Below are 25,100 nucleotides of genomic sequence, written 5' to 3' on the forward strand. Positions count from 1 at the left end.
TTATAGGTACATATATAAACACATCCATAGCCCATACCTATATAATATTGATATATACCTAACTATATATGTAATACAAACAGTGATGTAGGTACTATCATTAATAATGGCCTGAGGCAATGATCATATTATTTGGTTACACTAGATATTGTGTAATAACGATTAACGGCAGGAGGATGATGAGGACAGAATGGATACAGATCGTCATAGAAGTTTTTGTATGCTAACGCTATTTTGTAATTCCAGTTTTATTATAAAATATAATATTTTCAGATTAATAATGTTTTACATTTTCTACATATTATTCGCAAAGCTTTAAGCTTACACTAAAGAAATTTTTAGAACTACCTACCATGATATAATATATACAGAGTGATTCTTTTATCAAACACATTTATTATTTCAAAAAGTTTTTTTACATAGTTTCAAATTGTTAAAAAAACGTTTTTAATAAAAAATTATATTTTAAAATATTTTTATCCTTATAATTTTTTAAGTTTTTTACTTTTTTGAATGACATCATAGATTTTTAATTTTTGTATTCCAAAGCAGAATAATTTTTTGAGTATTTTGATACATAAAAATCGAATTTAGGGCGAGTAGTTTATGAGTTATACTTATTTAAAGTTTAGTTTAGCGGAGTGGAGTGGTACGAGTTACCCCGCAAAATGTTTGTCCACTACTCCGCTTGTCTAAACTTTAAATAAAAGGATGAAAATATTTAAAAATATAATTTTTTAATAAAAACGTTGTTTTTTTAACAATTTGAAACTATGTAAAAAAACTTTTTATAAACATTAATACTTTTTGAAATAATGAGTGTTGCTTGATAAAGAACCATTCTGTATATATTATTTGTATCTACATGTAAGTTATTTAAAAAAAAATTTGATTGCTTAACAACCAATACTTCTAAAATTAAAAATTATAATGATACTAGAATGCTCAAGCTAGAATTGAGTCAATGGCAAAGAGGGCCATGTTCTCTGAGCCGCAAGACTTATGCAAAGGCCTTAGTTTTTGATATAATACATTTTTATAGCAGCAATCTACAATATTATAATATTCGTAATATAAAAAGTAAGAATATTGTGATATTATATTATGATTTAATAAAAAAAAATCTATGTACAATTATTGGCTAGGTATTGCTATTGTATAATATATTACAATAAACCTATATACTAATAGTTGGAAAAATATATTTATTATACACTTTAACTAGTTTCTTAATTCGTAAAAATTATGGTTATTAATGTTATTATTACATACTTACCAACAATGTCATTATGGTCTTTGTTAAAGTATATAGGTACAATTAAATATTAATTTGAATATAATAAAAGAAATTTTTTTTTATAATGTGGAGTTAGATGATACTAAGATGCTTAGTAGGTAATTTATTGTTATTATTTATACCTGTACTGGCTGTACTCAATGTTTCAATACGTACCTATACATTTTAGTATTTTATGATATTACAATATACAATTTGGATTAATTATTATGTAAAATATTCATTATGAATTATAATAATCCATATAATAAAAATCTATACACTTAATGTTATTTATTTAATAGTACGTTAATTTATCGTGTATGTTATAAGAATAAATTGTATAAAAACTTAATCATTTCAAATTCAAATTTTGCGAACTCGATTTGGTTACGTTTAGAACGTTTTATCTTCCATGATAAAACGCGACGGCAGACGGCGATGTTCCGACGATTGTTGCTCAGAATTTTGAGGTTATGTATGACTAGAACAGCTTCGGACACTTTCCTTTAATTTTCTTGACGTTTGTTTTGTGAACTGGTGTCAGAAAATTTTTAGATTTTCTAAATTATTTTCATTGTACACTACTCAACATGGCTGATCAGGTAATATTCATTAATTATCCGTCGATTTAATATTAGTTTAATGCTATAATACTGTTTCGAAGTTGTTTCATTGATGTGTATCAGACATTCAGACCACATGGAATACCTTTACATTATTTATTGCTTTAAATTAAATTAAATATTTCTTGTTTATAGACCGAAAAAGCTTTTCAAAAACAACCCACTGTATTCTTGAACCGTAAGGAATCCAAGAAGAAGAAGCCTCTCCGTCATTACCGCAGCGTTGGTCTCGGTTTCAAAACTCCCAGAGAGGTCAGTATTCATTTTTGTAGTTAATTTTTATTGTGTAATTAACTATTAGTATGAGTTGTACAGTGATGCATGTAAAATGTATTGAAATATACGATTTGTGTGTTGTCCATTTACGTTTAATTTACCAGTAAATCTTAAGTATAGTTAAAGTGATATCAAGCAATTGTTTAATTAGTTTCATTTTACTTAAAACTTGTTTTTGACAGAATCAATTTAAAATCTCTTATGCATATTTAATATCAGATACATTTTTTTGCATAAATCATATTTATTAAGTTGGTTGAGATTGATCAGTAAAATATTTGTATTTCCCCTTAGTGTTATAACTTGGATTTATATGATGATACTAACACGATGGTCTTATGATTATTTGATTGATTTCAAAATGTGTTATCTGATTAGGTTAAATAAAATAAAAATATGGTTTACTTACCATAACAACTTTTTAACATACTAATTATGATGAGAACAACACGACGGTCTTATGAGTTAAATTACTTTGATTTTATAATGGTTATCTGATAACTTGACATTATTTTTTTATAGGTAAAACTAATCATTTAGGTAGTAACAATTTTCATGATATGAACATGATGGTTTATGAATAAATTTATTTTGATTTTAAACTGTTACTGGAAACTGCACAAAATAAGTCCTCTATATCTAATATCAACAAAAATGAAAACATTTTAAATTTAAAATCTAAAGAAATACATGATGATACTAACACGACGGTCTTATGAGTAGACTTACTTTGATTTTAAATTGTGTTACTGATAACTATGTAAAATAGTAAATACATTTTAAATTTAAAATCTTCAGATTTATATGATGATACTAACACGACGGTCTTATGAATAAAATTATTTTGATTTTAAATTGTGTTACTGATTACTGCATAAAATAAGTCTTATGTTTAATATAAATTAGAATGATTTTTAAATATAAAACCTAAAATACTATATGATGATACTAACACGACGGTCTTATGAGTAAACTTACTTTGATTTTAAATTGTGTTACTGAAAACCATGTAAATTAATTTTTTTCCATGTTAAATATTAACAATTACATAAATGCATGTTATTATTATGAATTAAAAATATATTCATGACTTCTTAATTTTATTATATTATTTTATAACTAGTTACATAATGCCTGTTTTATTATTATTATTTTTTCTGTAAAATTTCAATATTTATATACAGTAGAACCCCTCTGGTTGATCCAACCTTAGTATTATCAATATTTAGTTAATGTATTGTTTTAAAGATACATTTAGATTTAAAGTAGGTATAAAAATTTCTAAACATAATGTGCGTGGATTTAATTTGTAATAGTGATCACTGCCAAATAAATAAACATAATTATACTTTTTTTTAAACACAAATTTGATTTTTAAAAATGAATATTGCCATTTCTTTGTAGATATTATCTTTATAACATGATATACAATAAGCCTATCAAAATTTAAAGATATTTCAGAAAATGTAATTGTAATAACTGCTACTTCAGGAACTGTATATTATATTGACAAATTATTTTACAATTTAATATCATTAGAGGTACATACTAAAAATGTTTTTAAAGCTATACTATAACTTTTTACATGTTAAATATTGGTTTATATTTAAACTATGAAATATTAGTATTCTAATTACAAGGTTGATTTATTTAAAGGCTATTGATGGAACTTATATTGACAAGAAATGTCCATTTACCGGAAATGTTTCCATTCGAGGACGTATCTTAACTGGTATGGTACGTAAAATGAAGATGCAAAGGACTATTGTGATCAGGAGGGATTATTTGCACTACATCAGTAAATACAATCGTTTTGAAAAACGTCACAAAAATATGTCTGTCCACTTATCACCCTGTTTCCGGTATGTTATTGAATAGTTTTTATTGCTATTAAAATTATATTAATTAATTAATTTATGTTATTAGTGATGTGGAAATTGGAGATATTGTCACAATTGGTGAATGCCGACCTCTCAGTAAAACAGTCAGATTTAACGTACTGAAAGTGACAAAGGGAACTGGAGCAAAGAAAGGTTTCAAAAAATTCTAAGATTTAAATGTAATATTATTATTTTTATTCATTACAATAAATTCTAGAAAACAAAAAAAAATACATCGTCTTGTGCATTTATTTTTATATAACCTACTTGATTTTATTTTAAATTATTGGTATTTGATATACACTAGCAATTGGTTATTTTATTGGTATATTTTTACAAAAAAAAAACTCACGTAAATGGTTTATTTTTTATTAGCTTAGTAAATGTTTACAAATCTGAAAATACATTAACCTATTATGAATAAAAAATAATAAACATTGTTATGCATGTTAAGAACTTAGATGGTTGTGTAATTTAGAGTTAATTTCCTAAAGATTAGTATGAATTAATTTAAAAATAAAATGCATCATTATTGATGTGATAAATAATAACTAATCAAATTTAAAGTTATAGTCGTAATATTACTCGTTAATCATTATTATTTATTCATCTTGTATAAAAAAAAATTGTAACAATTTCTTAACATAGGAAATCAAAATCAGGAGTTAACTATAAAAAATTAACAATGTATTATTGTTATACTTCTTGCCATTAAGTTTAACAATATAAATGTAACATTAGTATATGTATTTACATAATAATGCAATTATTATTTATAAATTTTGTTTTATAAAATTTAATCAATTTATACATAAGTGAATTTGCAATAAGTTTCGCTATTTTTGATTATTTTCTTCCAAAAATATTAATAAAAAAAAAAAATAGCGAAAAAACTTGAAAATGTATTACAATGTTAAGATTAATTTATGATTTATATCAATTTGTTAAAAATTAATAACTATATGATATAATATTATAAGGATGAAATGTTTTTTTGTTATGACTTGGCTTTATCCAATATCATGAGGTTTTTTTTTTAAATTTTTAGAAGGTGTTGAGTACCTAGATTTTAAGCATAGTTTTTTTGACCCAACTCTTAACAACCTTAACAAAATATTGAGACATCAAATAAGAATATACCAGTGAAACACCTATCAAGTGAAGTAAAATTGAATAAAAGACTTATCTTTAATTTTCTAATCAATTAATATAAAATAAAGATCAAATTATAGCTAATTTTTGTTATTCAAATTTTTATAAAATATGACGTTTGTTTATTTTTCTAACTTATTAATTCAAACACTAATTGACTATTTTTACAATAATTAAAAATAAAGGAAAGTTAGGGAGAATTTTGATCAATGTTAGAAAATATATAAAATCTACTGTAGGCAAATTGAACATCTCTGGAGTATTTTAATTCGTTAATTGAGGTACATAGCTGCAATTTGCCCATTAAATAATGCAAACTAAAACAGAGATGTCCTGATTTAAATATAACGCTGTATTTTATGTTTATATTTCTCTTCATGTGATCATTTTGTCAACAATTTAGTTAAGTTCAACCTACCATAATAGAAAAATTAATAAAAATTACTACAATTTTTATATGTTTTTTAAATATCCTTTGAAATAGAAGCTATCACAAATTAGAATTTGTCTAAGCTAAGAATTTTTTTACAACCAATAGTTATTTAATTAAAATTTAATTTATTTACTACAGTGTCTCAGTAACCAACAGACCAATTCAATGACGACGTTCACTCAAAAACAGTAACTCTGTATAGAATTTTAGTTTTACAGTAGAGCAATTTTTTTTAATATTTATTTTTAAAACAATTGCATTTGCTATTCAGTCACTATTAACAAATCATTTCAGATGTCAGTCATCAATATCACCATTTTTTTTTTTCAAATAAACCAATGATATTTTCCATTTATTTAATAATATAATTTAATAGTTGGAACATTTATTAATTAAATGCTCGGGTAAAATATAACTTTAACTTTTTATACATTATATTATTTTAAATAAAATAATTTAATTTTTAAGTTAAATTATATATCAACTAATTAAACAGGTGCATTTACTGTTAATCAATTAACTAATTTATCTTTTAAAAATACATTTTTGATTTTAAAATTACTACCTATAGGCTTTTGATCTTTTGAGGAGATATTATGTTTGAACTTAACTCTTATAAATGTTTATGTGTTATGTCTATCTATTAATTAGGAACATTGATAATAAACAATACAATAATATAATTATTATAAATTTAGAAATAATGAATGTAGAATGTATACACTAGACACTTACTACTATAAGTGTCATATTTTCTTAATTTAGAAATTTCAAAAGAATATGTATGCATGGGCGGATAGGCCCACCGAAAAATCGCCTATGTTTAATGTTGAGGCCCTTCCCTGACTTCAGTCCCATGATATACTACTTAATACAAATTACAAATATAATCTTTAGGTACTGTTAAATGTAACTTAATAGTGTGTATCACACTTTTTTACAATTTTGTTTATAAAAAGTTTTATAATAGTAATTTTAATCACAGACAAAGAATATGATAATGATCAATCACATTCTAAATCAGCTGAAAATCAATTGAATGAACTCAATAGTGGAACAAATATTGTAGAAAATAAACACCCTACTATAAACAGTAAGATATAAAACATTATTTACCTACTCAAATTAATGTATAATAATTGTCATGTCTGGAACCACTTATTCAATCGTCAAGTGATTTATTTTTAATTGATGGACCATACTGAGGAACAGGTTTTAAGCATAGCTGTTTATATCCATCTCTTATTTCTAGAAATAGTAATGCGGCTGTAGTGCCATCTATTCGTTTTTATAGACATTAAACAATTTTTCTAAGGAATCTTTCATTTGATCGTGTATTCGAATTAAAAATTTGTGTTCACATTCAAGGACTTGAATCAATAACATGGTATGTACCAAAAAATTAATTTTAAGTTATTCAATATTACCTTAGAAAAATCCTAAAAGTCTTTAATAGTTGGTACTTCTTATCGTTATCACTACTCGTGAAAAATAAGTTACATTTCCCTACTTTATTTGAACAAAAAAAAAAAAAAATCAGAAAATTCTAAAACGTGTTAAATCACTGAAGTATATTAGTAAAAACGCACCAAATAAATAAAATTCAAAACATCTTTATAATATTAGTTTTGAAAATAATAAAAATGTAGTGTACAATTTCAAAAAAATCTTTATTTTCTTTTTTTAGAAATGAACAATTTTTTCAACTAACATTTTACTTTCACAAACCAAAGACAGCAAATCCATCTCTTATTGTGTAGACTTTCGCATCTTTTTTAAGGACTTGGCATGCGTTCCAAGCTTCAAGATCGCCGAAAAAAGTCTTCGTTTGCACTACTGGCTTGTCTTTTTTTTATTTTGAGTCAAGAACATTTTTAAACTTAAAGATTTCTTTCGTTAATATACAATGTACATATCTGCTTGACTGACTGCTTCTTTTTTGAAATCATAGAAATGATTGGGCTATGGTAAAGTAGTAGTAAATGGGTAACGTTTACAGGTATTTGTGATTAATGTGTATTTGATTTAATTAATTTTGACCAAATTACCAATAATATTATATCAATGATAAAAATATTCGATATAATAATATTATTATTACCAAAGTTATTACATTGACTGAAGGTATCCATTATGGACAATATGCTACCAGAAAACACGCTTTATGTTTATCATCGAATAGAAGAACTTTTACTCTTACGACGATGAACTGATGGCAGTATAGACTCTATAGTATACTATTATAGAGTATAAAAATAAACTTATCATTGTAAAACCATAAACTCTCTATTTACACAAAATTGAAAACAGAGAAAAGTACGAGTGAATAAGCTACATTCAACCATTAGATAGGTAGTATAATTATTATTGGTAATGAGGTTATTTTCAAATTTTCAATAAGGGTAGAATACTAGAATGAAGATAAATAGTATATTATTATTTTATTGATTATTATTTATTATACTATTATTTATATAACCCAATAATCCATAATATATTAATATTGGTTAGGTTAATAATTTATTATTAATTATAACTTTCATGTATACTTTACTTCCGTAAAGTATATATTTCATTCTTTATATTTTTATATTTTTAGGACATTACTTGTATTTTATTATTTAACGAAATATTTTTGAGAACCATAAATAAATTAAAACCAAATGTATTTAATTATATCTAGCGAATTTCTTTTGTTACCACTATTATATTAATGTGGAAGTTTCACGGGAATATACTTTTAGTTTATTTAATATGATTCATGCAATAAATGCTCGTATATAGCATAACTTTACTGTATAACGTACTAACGTAAGTAGGTATAAATTATGTACTATATCAGTTTTTTGTGCTTGTTCGTGAACTTCCGGGGTTTAGTTATGAGTTGTAGATGAGCTATACAATGTAGACGGTAAATTCCTCACAAGTAAAAATATTTAATCAGTTACTCTAAGCTATTCGTTCATTTTTCATGGTCAACGTAGATATCTAATATTCTTAAGTAAACTGCACAATAGCGCATACAAAATACAAATCAGCTGTGGTAGGTATAGAGAATATGGAAAATTAATTAATTTTTGTTTATATTCATTACAGCAGGTATTCACATTGTTATTTAGAAATATTGGTAAAAAAATTTCAAATAAACACAATTATAATCCCATAATAATACATATAATATGTAATAGAAGGTCACATGTAATGTATAAAGACTGTCCAAAATATAACACTATTAATTTTTTTTAATAATTATGATACATTGTATGGTACTATGGTAGATATCTACCACTATACCAGATGATAAATATCATGGTAGGTACTACAGGTATATACGTCATAAATTCAACAATTTTATTCTATTTCATTTTAATTATTATAATCATTAGGAGTACAACATTTATACGATAAATCTATTAATTCTTATTTCTTAAAATGTTTGTATCTATAATATTTAAATCGTACAACTGTTGAACTGTACCTATAGTTTGCACATAATAATAAATAGGTATTCCTCTAACGCTGCAATCAGTGCACAATAATTTAATTCAGATAATCAAATGATAACTTTCCAATTTTGACTGGAAAGTGTTTATTTAACGGTTTTTTAACGTACGTCGTACTTACACACTTTTAATCATATAGGGACTGCGAGAAAAAAATATTTGATTTTTATTAGGATAATTCTCGGCAAGTTTGGACGTTGGATGTTATAAAATACAACCAACAATCATTATTATAACATAATTTAAAATATAAGGTTATTTACAGTATGTAGATACAGTTAAGAGTGTTAAGACTTGAATAACTTTGAGCGGATTAGACATTTACTACATAGTGTTCTCTTTATCTATTATAATGATTCGATGCCGCACTTGTTGAGGGATGTCTGCGAAATCTTTGCTTTCCGCCATTCTTTTTCGTAGATTGTGGCACAGAAAATATTTTATTTTCCTTTGAACATATTTTGGAACATATTGGTGCACAGTGATGCTTACATAATTTATAATGTTCTAACACTCCTAGCCATTCCTAAGTATTTAATAAAGTACTACCTATATACCCACATGTCTATTTAATCAATTTATTTATCCTTATTTTTATGAACAATACATTTTTTTGTATAATAGGTATATTATATCTTTTCTTACGTAGTTACGTCAATGTTCTATAGTCTAAATATTTTATAAGCGCAATATGCATATTCATGTTATTGATTTTATAATATTTTATTTAATCCATATATTGATGTTTAATAAATGTAGGTAATAGCTACAATCTTGTATTATATATTTACATATTTACATATATTATAATTTATTAATGTAATAACGATAACTGATTAGGTATTGTTAGTTTATTCGGTATGATGTTGTGTCATATTATGTATACAATTTGTTGTTCGTGACTGATAATATTAATAATTAGTCACTTTAATGCCATTTTAAAATAATTAATATTGTTGATATATTTTTAAAAAGTTAGATGAATCCTTATATTAGGATCTAAATAATAAATTGGTATATATCTGATTAATTTTCGAGATAATTAAAAAAATCGGCTGCTTTTAGTTAGTGACTCATCTCATAGAACTGAAAATGACGAATTAAATATTTTTCTGTTGCTTGTATAGTATGTACATACTTTATAAGAGAATCACCAACAAAATGCACTCAAAGTATCTATATTATATGCTTTATCCGTGTCTATACTGGGAGACTGGGAAAAACCTCTTATTACCTATATTATAACATTTTTATAATCTAGATTTCCAACACATTAAAGAATAAAGATATCAAATTATATTATTATATAGGTACCTAGGTATTAGAATTAATTAGATTAGACCTTCCGGCTCACTCGGTCGACGAAAATAATGATATTATCAATGTGTTACCTACAATTATTATGTTTGGATGTATAGGTACCTATACTTATATAGATAACATTTTAAAGTCAGGTTATTTTCATTTTCCATTTGTTATAATGTCGAACTGCATGACGAAAGAAATATTATGTATATGTTACTTAAATATTATATTCGTTATAAACTAAACTGCGCTACATACTACTTACAAATTACATAATATGATATTATGGCTTTTAGCTATTTTATAAAAAATCAGGCATATTATATAGTTGGGTAGGTACTTGGCACTAGTTGGCAGTGATGTGAGCAGTGAATATAATAATATTGTGTCATATCTTCAAGGTAAACTATTTTTTTCTACATTTTTCTGTTGGAATACTTAATTGTTTATTATTTTATGTATTCAATTTTGTAAATCGAATGCTACAACATGTGTTGAGAATTGAACTGAGACTTTTAAGAGTATGCGTTTTATACATTTGTTATTAAAAAATGGGGTTTTTTGATTTTATTACTAATTTTTAAGCATACTAAATATATGATGACTAATGAGTAATAATGACTTATGACTATGAGTAATTCCATAAACGATACTAAGAGACAAGAGTTATATTTAATATTTTTTCTAGTATACACCTTTATTAATAATAATTAAGTATAAAGAGTGAAGATATTGTAAGACTTTTTTTTATCTAAGTTTGTGTAACAATTGGTCCCCCAAAAATATGTAAAACATTTAACATATTTTATAATATTGTAAATTGTTCATAATATATATCAATAATTCAATATGCTATAATTATAAATCCGAAATATAAGTTATTAGTTAAAAACAATATTTTTTTGTTTCAAAAAAGATTCTCAGAAAAAAAATTATGAGCGTAATCATTTTACGTAATTCGTCACTAAATAGTAAATATTATACATAAATTATAGGTAAGCATAGATTTTTCACAGTTGAAATAGGCTGCAGTTGCAGTAAAATGCTAACCTATATATTTCCACGCCGCGTTTCTGAAGTCGGATATCATATTTATAATTCCTCCGCTGGTCCCCTTCCCCACAAAAAATATACAACAAATTGTTCCAATTTATTGTTATTATTACAACATAGTTTTGACGAGTTCTCTCGTCGACGACGCATTCGGACGCGCCGTACTGAAAACAATAAACAACTGTATACGAGGCGCATTACATGTTTATAATATCATAAATTCATAACGTCTTAAAACGAGTAAAAAAGACGACTCATGTGTATATAATATTATTTATTAAGTATTATATTATAAATTTTTTCGCGTGAATTGCGTAAAATATAATAATACAATATAATATCGTACGAATTACAATAATGTGTATATAGTATTGTGTACCTATATAGATTTCAGCGGCAACGCGTCGTGTATGTAATATAACAACGACAACAAAAATAATAATAATCATTATCGCATTATTCCATTGTTTTATCGGATGTGCAACGGCCCGCGGACTCGGCGATAATTCGATACGTAAATTTTATTTTTTTTACACGTAATAATATTTTATATTATATTATTATAGATGTATATATAATAATTATGATATATCTCATTATTGTTAATGTTTTTTGGTAAATAATATTTGGGCCGGCCCGACGCCGCCGATTATTGTTATCCCCCCGCACGACCACCGCCCCCGCCAAAGTCGACCGCGCCGTGGGAGCACGTGATCCGCGTCCGCCACGAACCGCAACCACACACGCATTACACATAATATCATACTCGCCGCCGTCGTCTGTTAAACGCTCGTCTGTCGCGCACAGGTATCGTCGGTCGTCGGATGGTTAGGTGCGTTGCGTTACCTACGTATTTTCGTTTCCCGATTTTTCGACGATAATAACAACATATGTATTAATATCGTACGTACGTTCAATTCGCCTCATCGTAACGTCGTTTTTGAGCGGCGCAATACTAATTGCCTCCAATCGAAACCCGTACACGGCCGTCGGCGCGGGGCTCAGTTCGTTGTAGCCGCGAATTCGCCTAATTCGTTAAAGTCGTTTTTGTTTCAGTTCGCAGTCGGTTTTCGACGGAAACGCGTTTGCGCGATTCGCGCGGTCGCAAGTATAACGACGTGACGACAATGATGTGATATCGTCAAAACGCAGTACAATTCAGTGCGTATACGGCGCGCGAACGAACCGCGAAAATCCGCGACTGTCCGTAACATGTATCGTTGTTATGGGACTACGTGTAGGTAGAGAAAGAAACGCCACGGAAATGTGAGATCGGGCGCGGGCGCATCGTTTTGCCTTTTCCGCCCGTATACGCTCACGCTACAATTATAAGACCGAAACGTTATATGGATCATTGCGATGGCCTATGTCGTTTGGCGAGTGTTGCGGAAGAAGTATCTCAAAGTCAGAAGCGGAGTCACTCTGAACGGTTTGATGGTATGTACCCTCCCGTTATACGTACCTATAAATATTCATATACGTTTTGTATGTATAATAATATTATATTATATTTCATTTTCACCTGACGGTGCAATGGCGTATTCTCGGCGAGTTTGATCATATGGACACTGATATTTTTACCAGGGGCGATCTCCCAAGGGAGTGTGGTGGGTTTTTGTCTTAACAATGTTTTATTACAATGATAATAATAAGTATAATACGATAGAAAAATATTAGCATTTCAAAGTCTATTGACGGGGGGGGGGGGCTTTGAGATGGAGCCCATCGTATCGAGACTATAGGTCTTCAAGAGCTAAACGTTTTAATCTGTCTCTATCGCCCCTTCCCTCTTCAAGAAGAGTTTCTGACGCGCCAGCACGTCACTGATTTTTACGATATAAACATCATATAACGTCGCCGTCACATATCTATAAAGAACCGTGATTCGTTCTCGTGCCGGCGAAAGATTAGATTTACTAACAAAATGTACACGTAACACATGGCTAAGATGCATCATTTTGTTGCAAATTATAATTTTATATTTGACTTAGGTATACCTTCTAATAATATTATATTTTTATATTTTTTTTTATCCTCTCGATGTTTTATAACGGTTGTCTGTCAGGTAAGATTAACGTAATCTCTATGTTCGTTTATTTACCGTCCTAAAATATGATTTCGATTACGGCATACATATAGATACACCTATTGCGACACGTCATGTGTGTTTACAAACAAATATATATATATATACGTATAATATAATATACAGTTATACACACAATACCTACATAAGCGTTTAGTAGATACCAAATATTGTTCAAGGAAGTAGGTATACCCTTATTTAAAATAAAAACGAGATGACAGAGTTGACGAATTTATCGATCATCTTGAAAACTCGAGTGGTCTGAGCATATATTATACAAATGATATGTGTATTTAGTACACTTTAGTTACACGATGTGTAAATACATGTTTGTCGTTATAATAAGATACATCGATACCTGTCGCTTCATCACATTTTATTTGATTTATTCGAATTTTTAAGATTTATTGGTATATTTAATAGTTATTAAATCAATGCGAATCGACCGTTAGTATAAAAATTCATTTTGGCTGAGGGAACATATTTCTTTTGTGTACCAATGACTATTTTTTTTTTTATCAAATAAAATTCAATTAATTTACCAAATAGGTTTATGCTCTGAATTACATGATTTTGTGGGCGCGCGTGCGTGCGTGTGTATGTGTATAGCATTACGTAAGCTTAGGCTCTGTAGCTTTATTGCTAGTATTAACTAATACTTAACTTATAAGTATACGTATTATTATACATTTTAATTTAATTTATAATTCCCGAGTGTGGTCTTTTTTTTATAAATTGACTATATAAAACGTAAATAATTATCGTTCAAGGTAAGAAAAATAATACTATTTTAAATCAAATCGAAAGAAATTGGAACATTAAATGTAGGTATACCCATTATTTAAACATAAATTTCATGAATTAAGTCGTGATTTTCAGGTAATAAATAATCATAAATATATATCGGTATTTTATGAATATTACAAATTTACAACTAATCATTTTAATACTAGTGATATTATCTACTGCTCTAAAGTCATATTTACCATTTTTAACATATTATTTCGTCACCAAGAATAAAGCTATTTGAGAATATGTTATTAACTATTTCCTGTGCATCGTAAAAATGAATTTAAAGTTGCTATGTTCACCTTCAAAAACACCATTTAACAGAAAATGAACTTGTAATAACTAATATATAAGAAAAAGTATTAAGCAAGTGGGAGATTACATGTACCCGTTAGGTCATATTAATGTGCATGTTCTACATATGTCATTATTAATTTTATATTGCAGAAATATTAGAAAAGTTATATGTTTATTTTTCGTATTTTTTATAGCTTTATATTTTCCCGCGTGATTTTATGTTTTTATCAATTAAATGATGTTACAATTTAATCATTATTTACGTTATGTGATGTTAGTATATAAGTACGCCATTTGTTGGTTGTTGATATTATTATTATGCAACTGCATATATTATAGTAGGTACTTATCATTGATGAACAATTGCACCATGATCATTTTATCTTGTGTAAGAATACAATGAAAACGTAGGATTGGAGGTCTTCTAAATTCTGAATTGATGACTAACGAGTGTGTTTTACGTAGGTATGGTACTATATGGTATGATTATGAGCAAAATGAAAAATATACAAATTGTGTTAAAAAAAAAAAAATACTATGTAACACTTTTGTAACTATTGTAATCCTAATGATACCTATTGCTTTCTTCCGATAATCCTAATTAGTTACTTAATTATTTATGAATCTAGATGCAAATAGTATTGATATTTTTCAGAACTGACCTCAATGAATTCCGATAATTATAGGATGTGAACAGGGAAAGAGCATAATCGTGATATTCACACATCTTGAATTTAAATTTCTTATTTTTTGCCGTGAATCATTGTGCCATTTTACATTTTTCGAGATACCCAGTGAATAGAAAACAATTACTTTGCGCGAATTTTACTAAGTAATTTTTAGATTTTACAAAAAATGAAATAACTGATAATTTGATTTATGCAGCCATTTAGCGAAACAACGTTGTAGCATTTTAATTTATTTTGTAGCAACCAAATCTATTTAATTTATATATAAATATAAATATGCTTTCCATACTGTCTAAAATAAAAATATTTTATGATAAAAATATAATTAATTTAGAATTATGAATGTGTATCTATACGAGTATAATATTATATACTACCTATTTATACATTTAGTTTGTATCATACATGAATTTGGTTTTCTGTAGTTATACAAAACAGTTAATAAACATCTCGATGATCCCTTTCTTGTTAACAATTGCTAAGTTCTAACCTATTTGCAGATATTGTGTGATGTATAACAGAGAGACCTACCTATTTCAATTAGTATATGCAGTTGAATGTATTCTCGACATGATAAAAATCATCTTGGTATTATATTTAGTCTTGAAGCGATGGAAACTTTTTTATCTATTGAATTGAAAACATTGAAAACAATAATATAATATAAAATAATTAATAGTAATTGAACTATAGATCATTTAAAAATGTATTTTGTTGACGCGTATAGTAACTTCAGGTCATGGATACAATAATATAATTCTTATAGTTATAAACTTATATAATATGTATTAGTTAGGTATACAATGTTGTGCCTACTGTTTATACTTATTATTTATTAAAATCCGAACGTTTAGTTTGATTATTTTTAAATATTAAATTGTTTTGGATATTAATTTATAACGCATTTATTTATATACATATAATATACCTTGTACAATACATTGAATTCTAAATTAGTAAATTGGAAATAAATTAATTGTATGATTTACTTATTATATTTTATTATTTTAATTATTATTAAATACTAAGGTGATGATATCTTAATATACAGCTGCATAAAGAGTACAAATTGATTTGAACTATATGCTAATGCATTATTATTAAATATCAATATTCAATATATACATAACCTATTTCCTATCTGCAAAGTCATCGTTAAGAAAAAGTTATGAAGAGAAGGAAATGCTTTTACTTCATTTATATTATTTATTATTTTATTCCACCTATATCATATATTTTTTTCATTTGACTTTAGAATAAAGAACCAAAATTATTTTAAAGGTAAATTTAGTTTAATCTAAGAAATTATTAAATTATTTGGTAATTTTATTTTTATTTTTCAAAATCCGTCAGGATAAGGGTTGGCTATCCCTATAATATTCCAACTCTTCAAACTAATAAGTATAAAATAAATATATAATATTGAGATAAAAAATACTGATTAATGTATTGATACATTTAAAACAGTATACAATCATTAAAATTAAGAATCAAGTAATCAATTGCGTAACACATATAAATTCATATAATATTTATTGTAATGTATTGATGGGGTAAAAGTGTAAAATATGAAGAGTGTATTATCAAAAATATTCTATTTAGGATACAGGAGTATGAACGCTATATAATTGTATTACCTATATATAAAAACAATATGAATCTAACAAGTAAATTATTTTAATGGCTTAAAAATCTTTGTGAAAAATTGGGTAAAATAATAACACTCGATTATTGTAGGCCTCTCAACCTTTAATCATTACAAAACTCCATATAGATTGTAATTATATACACTATACATCAAAGTCAAGAAAAATTTTTTTTTTTTAATTTACTTAATTTGTTCAGTCGTTCAGTGGTGGCTATAACATATATTTATATATCAAATCAATATACTAATATAGCATTTATGTATTTATGACTTGTAGAACCTACATTATCTGATTAGGTACATACATGGCTAATATAATTATCTAACGATATAAACTTTAACTAAACTATTGCGAGTTTTGATGTTCATAAAAAAATCTCATTTCCTCGTTATAGGGTTTTAGATAATTATTATTCTTCATAGAATTACACACGAATTTATACCACACAATTAATTACTGAACGTTATAAAAGAACACAAAGTGGTTAACTTTAGCTTAAAGTACATATATAGTTATCTTAATAAAATACACATAATTGGGCTTATTTAGAATTATTTTATTTTGCCACGATAATTTAATTGTATTATTCCAAAACGCTCACCATGCTAATTCTTTGCATCCTAATAATGCGTAATTAAATGAACGGTGAAATGTTCGTCCATCTAAATAGGTACTACCTACATTATGGCAACCGCGAGAAGACTACACACCTACACATAACTAATATACATATACCATTGTAAAACAATAACCATAAAAAAAATACCTGTTACTATGGGAATGGAAACTTGTAAATGTTAAAAATACGAGTTTTATTTTAGTCGTTTGAAGTAAAATTTGACTTTTGTGTACACAAATGTATGGCATATTAATGCGTACAATTTATGCTTCTGACTTTTGAATTTTTTATAAACTGAGAAATATTGTAAAATGATTGTGTAATTTGCATATTGCTCTTTTATTCTAAGACGACGAAGAAAACTATAACTATACATCACTAAACAACGATAAATGACAAATGTTATGTTGTGTTTCAAGTTTATAATATAGAAAACAGTGTTAATGATCTCAAATTGTAGAATACTATGAACACAAAACTTTAATATGAAATTATTATAAATAGGTAATATACTTATGCTCAGTAGTATAAAATGGGTACACGTTATAGAAATCAAACCATTAGAAATTATATAAATACAAAATCGATTCGCATGCATTAATACAAATTAATGATGTATTATTAAAATTGACCATTACATTTAACAAATATAGATTTTAACTATTAATTCTTAAACTATATATTTAAGAGATGCTTCGTTTACAAAAGATTTATTAAATTTCAATTACGAGTATAAGTAAAAAAAATTAAACAGAAAGAAATTAGAATAATATATATATATATATATATATATATATATATATATTATAACTTTAGTATTAAGATATTTTGTTTTAAATTTATTATTTAAAATTCGGTTTGTATTCTGACTTATAGACTTATTAATTAACAAATCTATAAAATATATACAAAGAATAAAGACTAAAATATGCAGCCGTGTACCGACAGTGGTGGGGGGAGGGTGGTAGGGGTTTAATCCTCCAAGTAAGATATGTATAATGATTTCTTTTATGGAACATTATATTTAGGCTAGGATTACACTATGCATATAAATAGACAATAATAATCCCCCCATAAACGAATTTTGCGTACGCCTATGAAAATATTACTTATACTAATTAAATATTTAACATTTGTTTTTGACGTAAGTGTTATGAATTATTTTATTAAAATAATTGTAGTTATTTAAAATGGATTTTTAATAATGTAAATGCAATTATTTTTGTCCCTCTAAAGTTTATTGAAAAAATATATATATATATCTAAGTTCAGTATAATGTCAGACTTACGACACTGATGGATTCTTTTGTTCTCGATGAATCAATTTTATTTCACCTTGAACAAGTACAAATCCATCTCAACATAATATTCATTACCAAGTGTAATTTAATAATTTTAAAATCTATCATAAATACGTCATTTAACAGAGTTGTATTGTTTTACTATAATGGTTGCTAAAATTATAAGTTTGTGTTTATCATACAATACTTAATAGCTTACAATAAATGTAATAATTAGTATTAGAAATAATAATTGATATAGATTATTAAAAAAAATAAAATAAAATAATTTTTCATAGATTCAAATCTCTTATTTTTTATTTATCAAATAGATAAAAAAAGATTTTAGGAAACTTAATTAACTAATTTAACTTATTCATTTTTTTTTTCATTAATTCTAAGTAACAATTATTATTGTACGAACTACCAAAATATTTATACCTGCATTGAATAATATTGCGAGATAAATTTAAAAATTTAAAATACGACCTCATCTAGCTTATCTTTAAAACGTATTGTATGCGCAATATAAAAATGGTTTATATATTATGTTACATAATTTACAACTACTATGATTTTGTCTAGTTACACTAGTCTTATTTGATTTAGAAATCTGCTTTAAAACTTTTCAATCGTTAGCTGTTGGGGTAGGTATACTTATAACTATTTTAATTATTATCCATTATTATTTATAAATATTTTAAATTCTAATTATTTATATACTTTTTTTTCATTAAAATTTAGTTCTAATTCAAATATAAATAAAATTTTTTATTTTTTTAAGTATTAATTACTGTATTTATATTTGTATTCAGATTTTTAGTGAAAATATATTTAAAAATTATGTTGATGTGAAGTTGTGATAAATTTATGTCGTTTTTAATTTTAAATAATATTATGTGATTTAATTTTAAATTGATAATTTCTGAAAATCTATATAAATTTGAAATTTGATCAATAATATAGAAAAACAAAATAAATAATCGCACTTTGATCTTTAAAGAATAATAAAATTTGATGGTCAATTTTATAAAATAAACAAATGTAGATGTATTTTAAAATATAAATGTAAATGTACAACTAGCACATTAATAATAAATGTTTATAAGATAAGTTACGAATTCATTTTGTTTTCCAATATTGTTTTACTATTAGCTCTAAAATAGTAGTTAAAACTAGTAAATACATTATTTTATGTGTTAATCTAATTTAGCTTCGGTATATGACGTCGAGTACATTATGAGTAGATTATTTAGGATACTATTAATTTTTTTTACATTATACATTTAATATTACCACATTACTACCTCAATTATAAATAAAATTATAATATAATAAAATAATATATATATATATATATAATTTATATTTTAAATGTAGTTTGAAATTCCTAGTAATAAAAATTAAAATCACGTAAAGGTAATTTAAACTATACTAAATTACATTTTGTTGGATGTACCAGATATGATGGTTTTCAATTTTATTAATTTCTATATTATAAAGAATTGTACATCGTACAATAGAGGAACTTTAGTTTAAAAAAAACACTACAGTATTTTGCGATTTCATATGTCCTTATCGTCAGTTACACTAACAAAATTATTGTACGTATCATTGTATCAATAATTAGTATGATGGTAATAATTAATGTATTAAAAAATTGATAGTTGAATTGTCATGAAAATAAAATTGTTTAGTCTTAAATAAGGTTATCAAGCTAATAATTAAAAAAATTAATTGTATGACCTAATGAGTAATAGGTAATGGCTAATACTATTGTGGTTGGATAGAAATCATATAAGTGTGTTTTAAATATATAATTATGTACAAAAAAATATTATTATAAAGCATCACATAGACACGGATATGGGACTATTAGGCATATCTAAAAAATATACATTTTTGTTACGTAAGTAATATTATTGTTAATAAGGGCTTAAAAAAAATAGATAATTATTTTTAAAATTTATTAATAAAATTTATAGTATGTTAAAGTAATAACTTACATTAAACTAAAGAAAATACATGTACAGTGTTATTTAGGTACCAATATGTGACATAATATGTTATGCATTTTTAAAAATATACACTGATTCTATGTGAGTGTACATTTTAATATGTATTGGTACTTGGATGACAGTAGTTCCATTTATAAGAAATACATTTTATACATCATTTTTATTAGCGTCTTAAAAATAATATTCTTTTTACTATTTCCAGTTGACAAACTATATATTAGTTTCTAAAAATATAAGTAGTATAAGAAAAATATTTGAACAATATTTATGTTAACTAATGGTTTGTGATGATAGAAATTCATTTTAGGACATTTATCTGTTAATCTTTATACATATTTACATACGTATTTGTTTATAATTTCTATAATAATTATTATTTATTATTTATTTTTAAATTATATACATAGTTATTCTATGATTTATAAAAATAATTAATCACATTAAAAATTATATGCGTTGTTTATTTTAGTATGGCGTGTTTGAGTTATAATTTATAAGAATGTATACTATTATTTCATTTATTGATTTTAAAATATGAACTCCGCTCATTATTTAAATGTATATCTGGTAATATATATATAGCTAAGCCATCACACTTGACTGATTTAAACATCCAATTTGTGTAAATTATTTTTAAATTGTTCAGGAATTCGTTTACTCTACGTATCCACATTCCACAGTCGGCAAGATTGTGATGAAATGCTTTGGATAACATTTTTTTTTGTATTTTGTTTTATATATTGGTTAACCTTATGCTCACGACGAGGCCCTCTTAAACTTTCGTGTTAAAGCACCATGATATTATATTTTGTAATATATTATAACAAATAATATTGATATATCGGCGCGTGAAACAAATCAGAGTACCTATTGCAAAAGTAGAGTTTGCGCTTAACTGCAGTATACGTCATCCGACGAGGAGACATATTTACATAGGGTGGTCCACCACGACTGCCTTCGTCCTTTCTTCGCCCGCCGTTCGCAGAACCAGTATTACGCGTCAAGCCCGTTGAACTCCCTTTATTAATGGCCCATCGTTCGCCCGTGACATTTCACGGTGTTCGGTTGTAACGTGTGCACTACCTGCAGCACACATTCATATCTGACAGAGCTATAAATGAGAAAACGATAATATTTATTGTGTGCCCGTGCCGCCGACGAATGGGCGTGTGTGCGTACGTATCCGACCTTCGATCTCCTCGGGTGCCGCACAAAGCTCGCCCCGAAGAAAAACAAATCGGAGGCTTAATAATAATAATAATAATAATAATAATAATAATGATAATGCTTCCACGTAGTTCTACCGATTCGGTCGGCATACACCGAGAGCACGCAACACGACCATCCGAGAAGCTTCAATGTTTGCATACACCCAGTGCCCGGTGTCGCATTCGTGCGGGCGACTCGTTTCACTTTGGTCGTGTGCCGCGTACGTCGCGGCTTGCTGTATTATGATCAATCGTGACGCATTGAAGCGATTCAAAGTGAGTATCTACCTACCTACCTACACGCATTTTTTTCGTATTATTATTATTTATTTTTTGACGAGATGCTGAGAGAGTATTATTATAATATCCGAAACACAAAAATAAATCACGTTATTGATATGCGAGAATAATACATTAATTACTACATAATATTCCTTATATTTTATTAATTTTGGATCGCGTGTGTTCTATAATATATGTGTATATATATTATTTTATTATGGGTTATTAGTTCGAATATTAAACGTCAACCCTTTTTGAAATTAAGTCATGATCAATGTTATTGTTTCGGTATTGAATTCATCGATTTGTCATCATATAATATAATATGACTCTATTACCTTTTACTTATTAAGACGCGTAAATCGACTAAATTTGATTTTAAAAATATATTAAATAAAAATACAAAGTTCGATAATTAAAATTTAGTTATTAATAATAAACAAATTGTGTAGATTAGGTTTTATATTTAAACAATTAATTAAAAATTATTTGATAATTGTTATTTTTTTTTTACATAGAATGAATAACACTACATAGCTAGTACTAGCATTATACAGTTACATTTTTGCGTTAATTATTTATCAACATTTAACGTTAATATTTATAAATATTTCAAAAACGAATATATATTTTTTTAATGTAAGATGAAATATCGAATTGTATTATTATTTAGTTATTTATCCTATTCGTAAATATTTATTTTTAATATCAGTTTTAGTTTTTAAATTGATTATAAATGTATTCGTACTTAATTAATGAGATTTTAAGTTAAATTGAATTAATAATAATTATTATTAATGCTTAAATTTATTCATTTGTCAACTAAATTGTAATACTTGAACAGTTTTTATTGCAGTACAATAAAGGTACTTACACGTTTTATTTTTTTTTTAAGACAACCAGTATTGGTGTGTTTCAGATACGTGACATAACTAAATTCAGATAGTTCTTATGTAAAATACTAAAATTTCAAATGAACACGCTCGAAGATTTTACGAGAATATTAACAAGGTCTAGGTACACTGCACGTGTTAATAGGATATTTTTCATTTATGATTTTCTTATAATGATAAACTTGATGATCGAGCATAACATGTGCACAAAAAATATTTACTGATAAAATACATGCTCGTAAAGCAAATATTTGTTCATAGGTATATAGATACACGGATTTTGTAAGAGTTCTATATATGTAATGTTTAAAAGTATGCCAGTCATACAGGTTAGTGAATAGTGAACACATATACATTATTATGTTAAGTACCTAAAATACGTAATAATTTAGGTGAAAATAAATATTTTGTTTTTCCAATAGTTTAAAAAAACATTCTGACATAAATTTTTAGCGTATAAATTATTATGAGTAGATGCACCATAAAAATAAATAATATAAGTCCAGTGAATTTTGTTGCTTAGATAGTTATTATGTGTTGTCATGCAATATACATTATTGCAATTTATAATATGTGAAATTATAACAGTTATAGTTTCATGTAAATCCCAACGACTTTTTAAGTTTAAAACAACAACAACAATAATAAAAAACAATAGTGAAAAATTAATTTGTTTGCCCAAGCAAACTTTCTGGTAGTTAACATTTTAAAATTAAAATGTGTACAGCTTAAATGTATTTTTACAAAGCATGTTTCACATTTTTTTTAAAAATAGTTTCATCAAAACGATAATATTCAAATATATAACAACAATATTAAAAAATCTATTGAATAACTTAGAGGTAGGTACGTGTACTAATGTAGGTAACTAATAATAAAGATGTCTTTCATTTATGGTGCTTATTGCACTTATTACACTTCACTAGCATTACACCTATATAGTATAATATTAAAACTTTATATTTAGAAAGTAATTGTTATCTCATTTATTGCGTTTCTTATGCTTTAACATTCTAAACTATTTGATTATTTTTTTATTCAACCGTTTTTCGAAATATCTGCGTAATGGGTAGCGGATATTTCAAACAAAATCAACCAGAGTGAACTGTATGTTTGTATTTACTATTTAGTATTTAATTTGTTTGGTTAAATCATAATAAGTTATAAATACTTTTATTAAATAATCTAGTTTATAAACGAGTTATTAATATATACCCAAAAGTGAGCCCGATTTATAACTTGTATTTCTTTTTATAACTACGTATAATCCGAGTAGATATCTTACAAATTGTAATTTCATAACTTTAAAGAATTAATACCTATTGAATAGTACAGTAGTAATTAAATATCTATATTATTTAATGCAGTCATGCAGGTCTATGATTATCAGCCATGCGAATAAATTCAATTTATTCTTTATTATATACTAATATAAAAAAAGATAACGGTTATGCATACTTAAATATAATACTTTATATGTACAAAATAATTTTCAATAAAATATATTTTTTTCTATCACAGAATACTATACATTTTTTTTAAAGACAAGAAGAAAGAATTAAGTTATAATACATAGAGTTATAATAATTTATATTATACATAGTATTAAAGTATACATTTAGTATTTATTTTAATAACACAGTTATAATATTTTTAAATTTGTTAATTTTACCTCTAGATTCTTAATTCTTATTACCTATGTATTTGTATGTTAAAATTATAAATGATAATAGTGTAACTAAATAATTTATAAACATTTAAAATCTCATAGATAACAATAAATAAA

The 25,100-nt window shown here is 25.7% G+C and overlaps 2 protein-coding genes across 2 annotated transcripts in view; both read left to right on the forward strand.

Moving 5' to 3' along the window:
* Positions 1–1,730: 1,730 nt before the first annotated feature.
* LOC113552094 (40S ribosomal protein S11) lies at positions 1,731–4,289 on the forward strand. The gene is made up of 4 exons (XM_026954778.1): positions 1,731–1,881; positions 2,038–2,154; positions 3,835–4,040; positions 4,105–4,289. Exons 1-4 carry the CDS (start codon positions 1,870–1,872, stop codon positions 4,226–4,228), a joined length of 459 nt encoding a protein of 152 aa, XP_026810579.1. The 5' UTR covers positions 1,731–1,869; the 3' UTR covers positions 4,229–4,289.
* Positions 4,290–12,863: 8,574 nt separating this feature from the next.
* The window catches only part of LOC113552374 (puratrophin-1-like), a 159,294-nt gene continuing 147,057 nt past the window's right edge, over positions 12,864–25,100 (forward strand). Inside the window, 1 exon segment of the mRNA XM_026955246.1 lies at positions 12,864–12,941. Coding sequence (XP_026811047.1) covers positions 12,864–12,941 — 78 coding nt within the window.

This window comes from Rhopalosiphum maidis, chromosome 2 (genome assembly GCF_003676215.2).
Source record: "Rhopalosiphum maidis isolate BTI-1 chromosome 2, ASM367621v3, whole genome shotgun sequence".
NCBI lineage: Eukaryota > Metazoa > Arthropoda > Insecta > Hemiptera > Aphididae > Rhopalosiphum > Rhopalosiphum maidis.

Coding starts and splice junctions, on each gene's coding strand:
- LOC113552094 (XM_026954778.1), top strand. Junction 2,155..3,834: donor GTTTCAAAACTCCCAGAGAG/GTCAGTATTCAT, acceptor ATTTATTTAAAG/GCTATTGATGGAACTTATAT. Junction 4,041..4,104: donor CACTTATCACCCTGTTTCCG/GTATGTTATTGA, acceptor TTATGTTATTAG/TGATGTGGAAATTGGAGATA.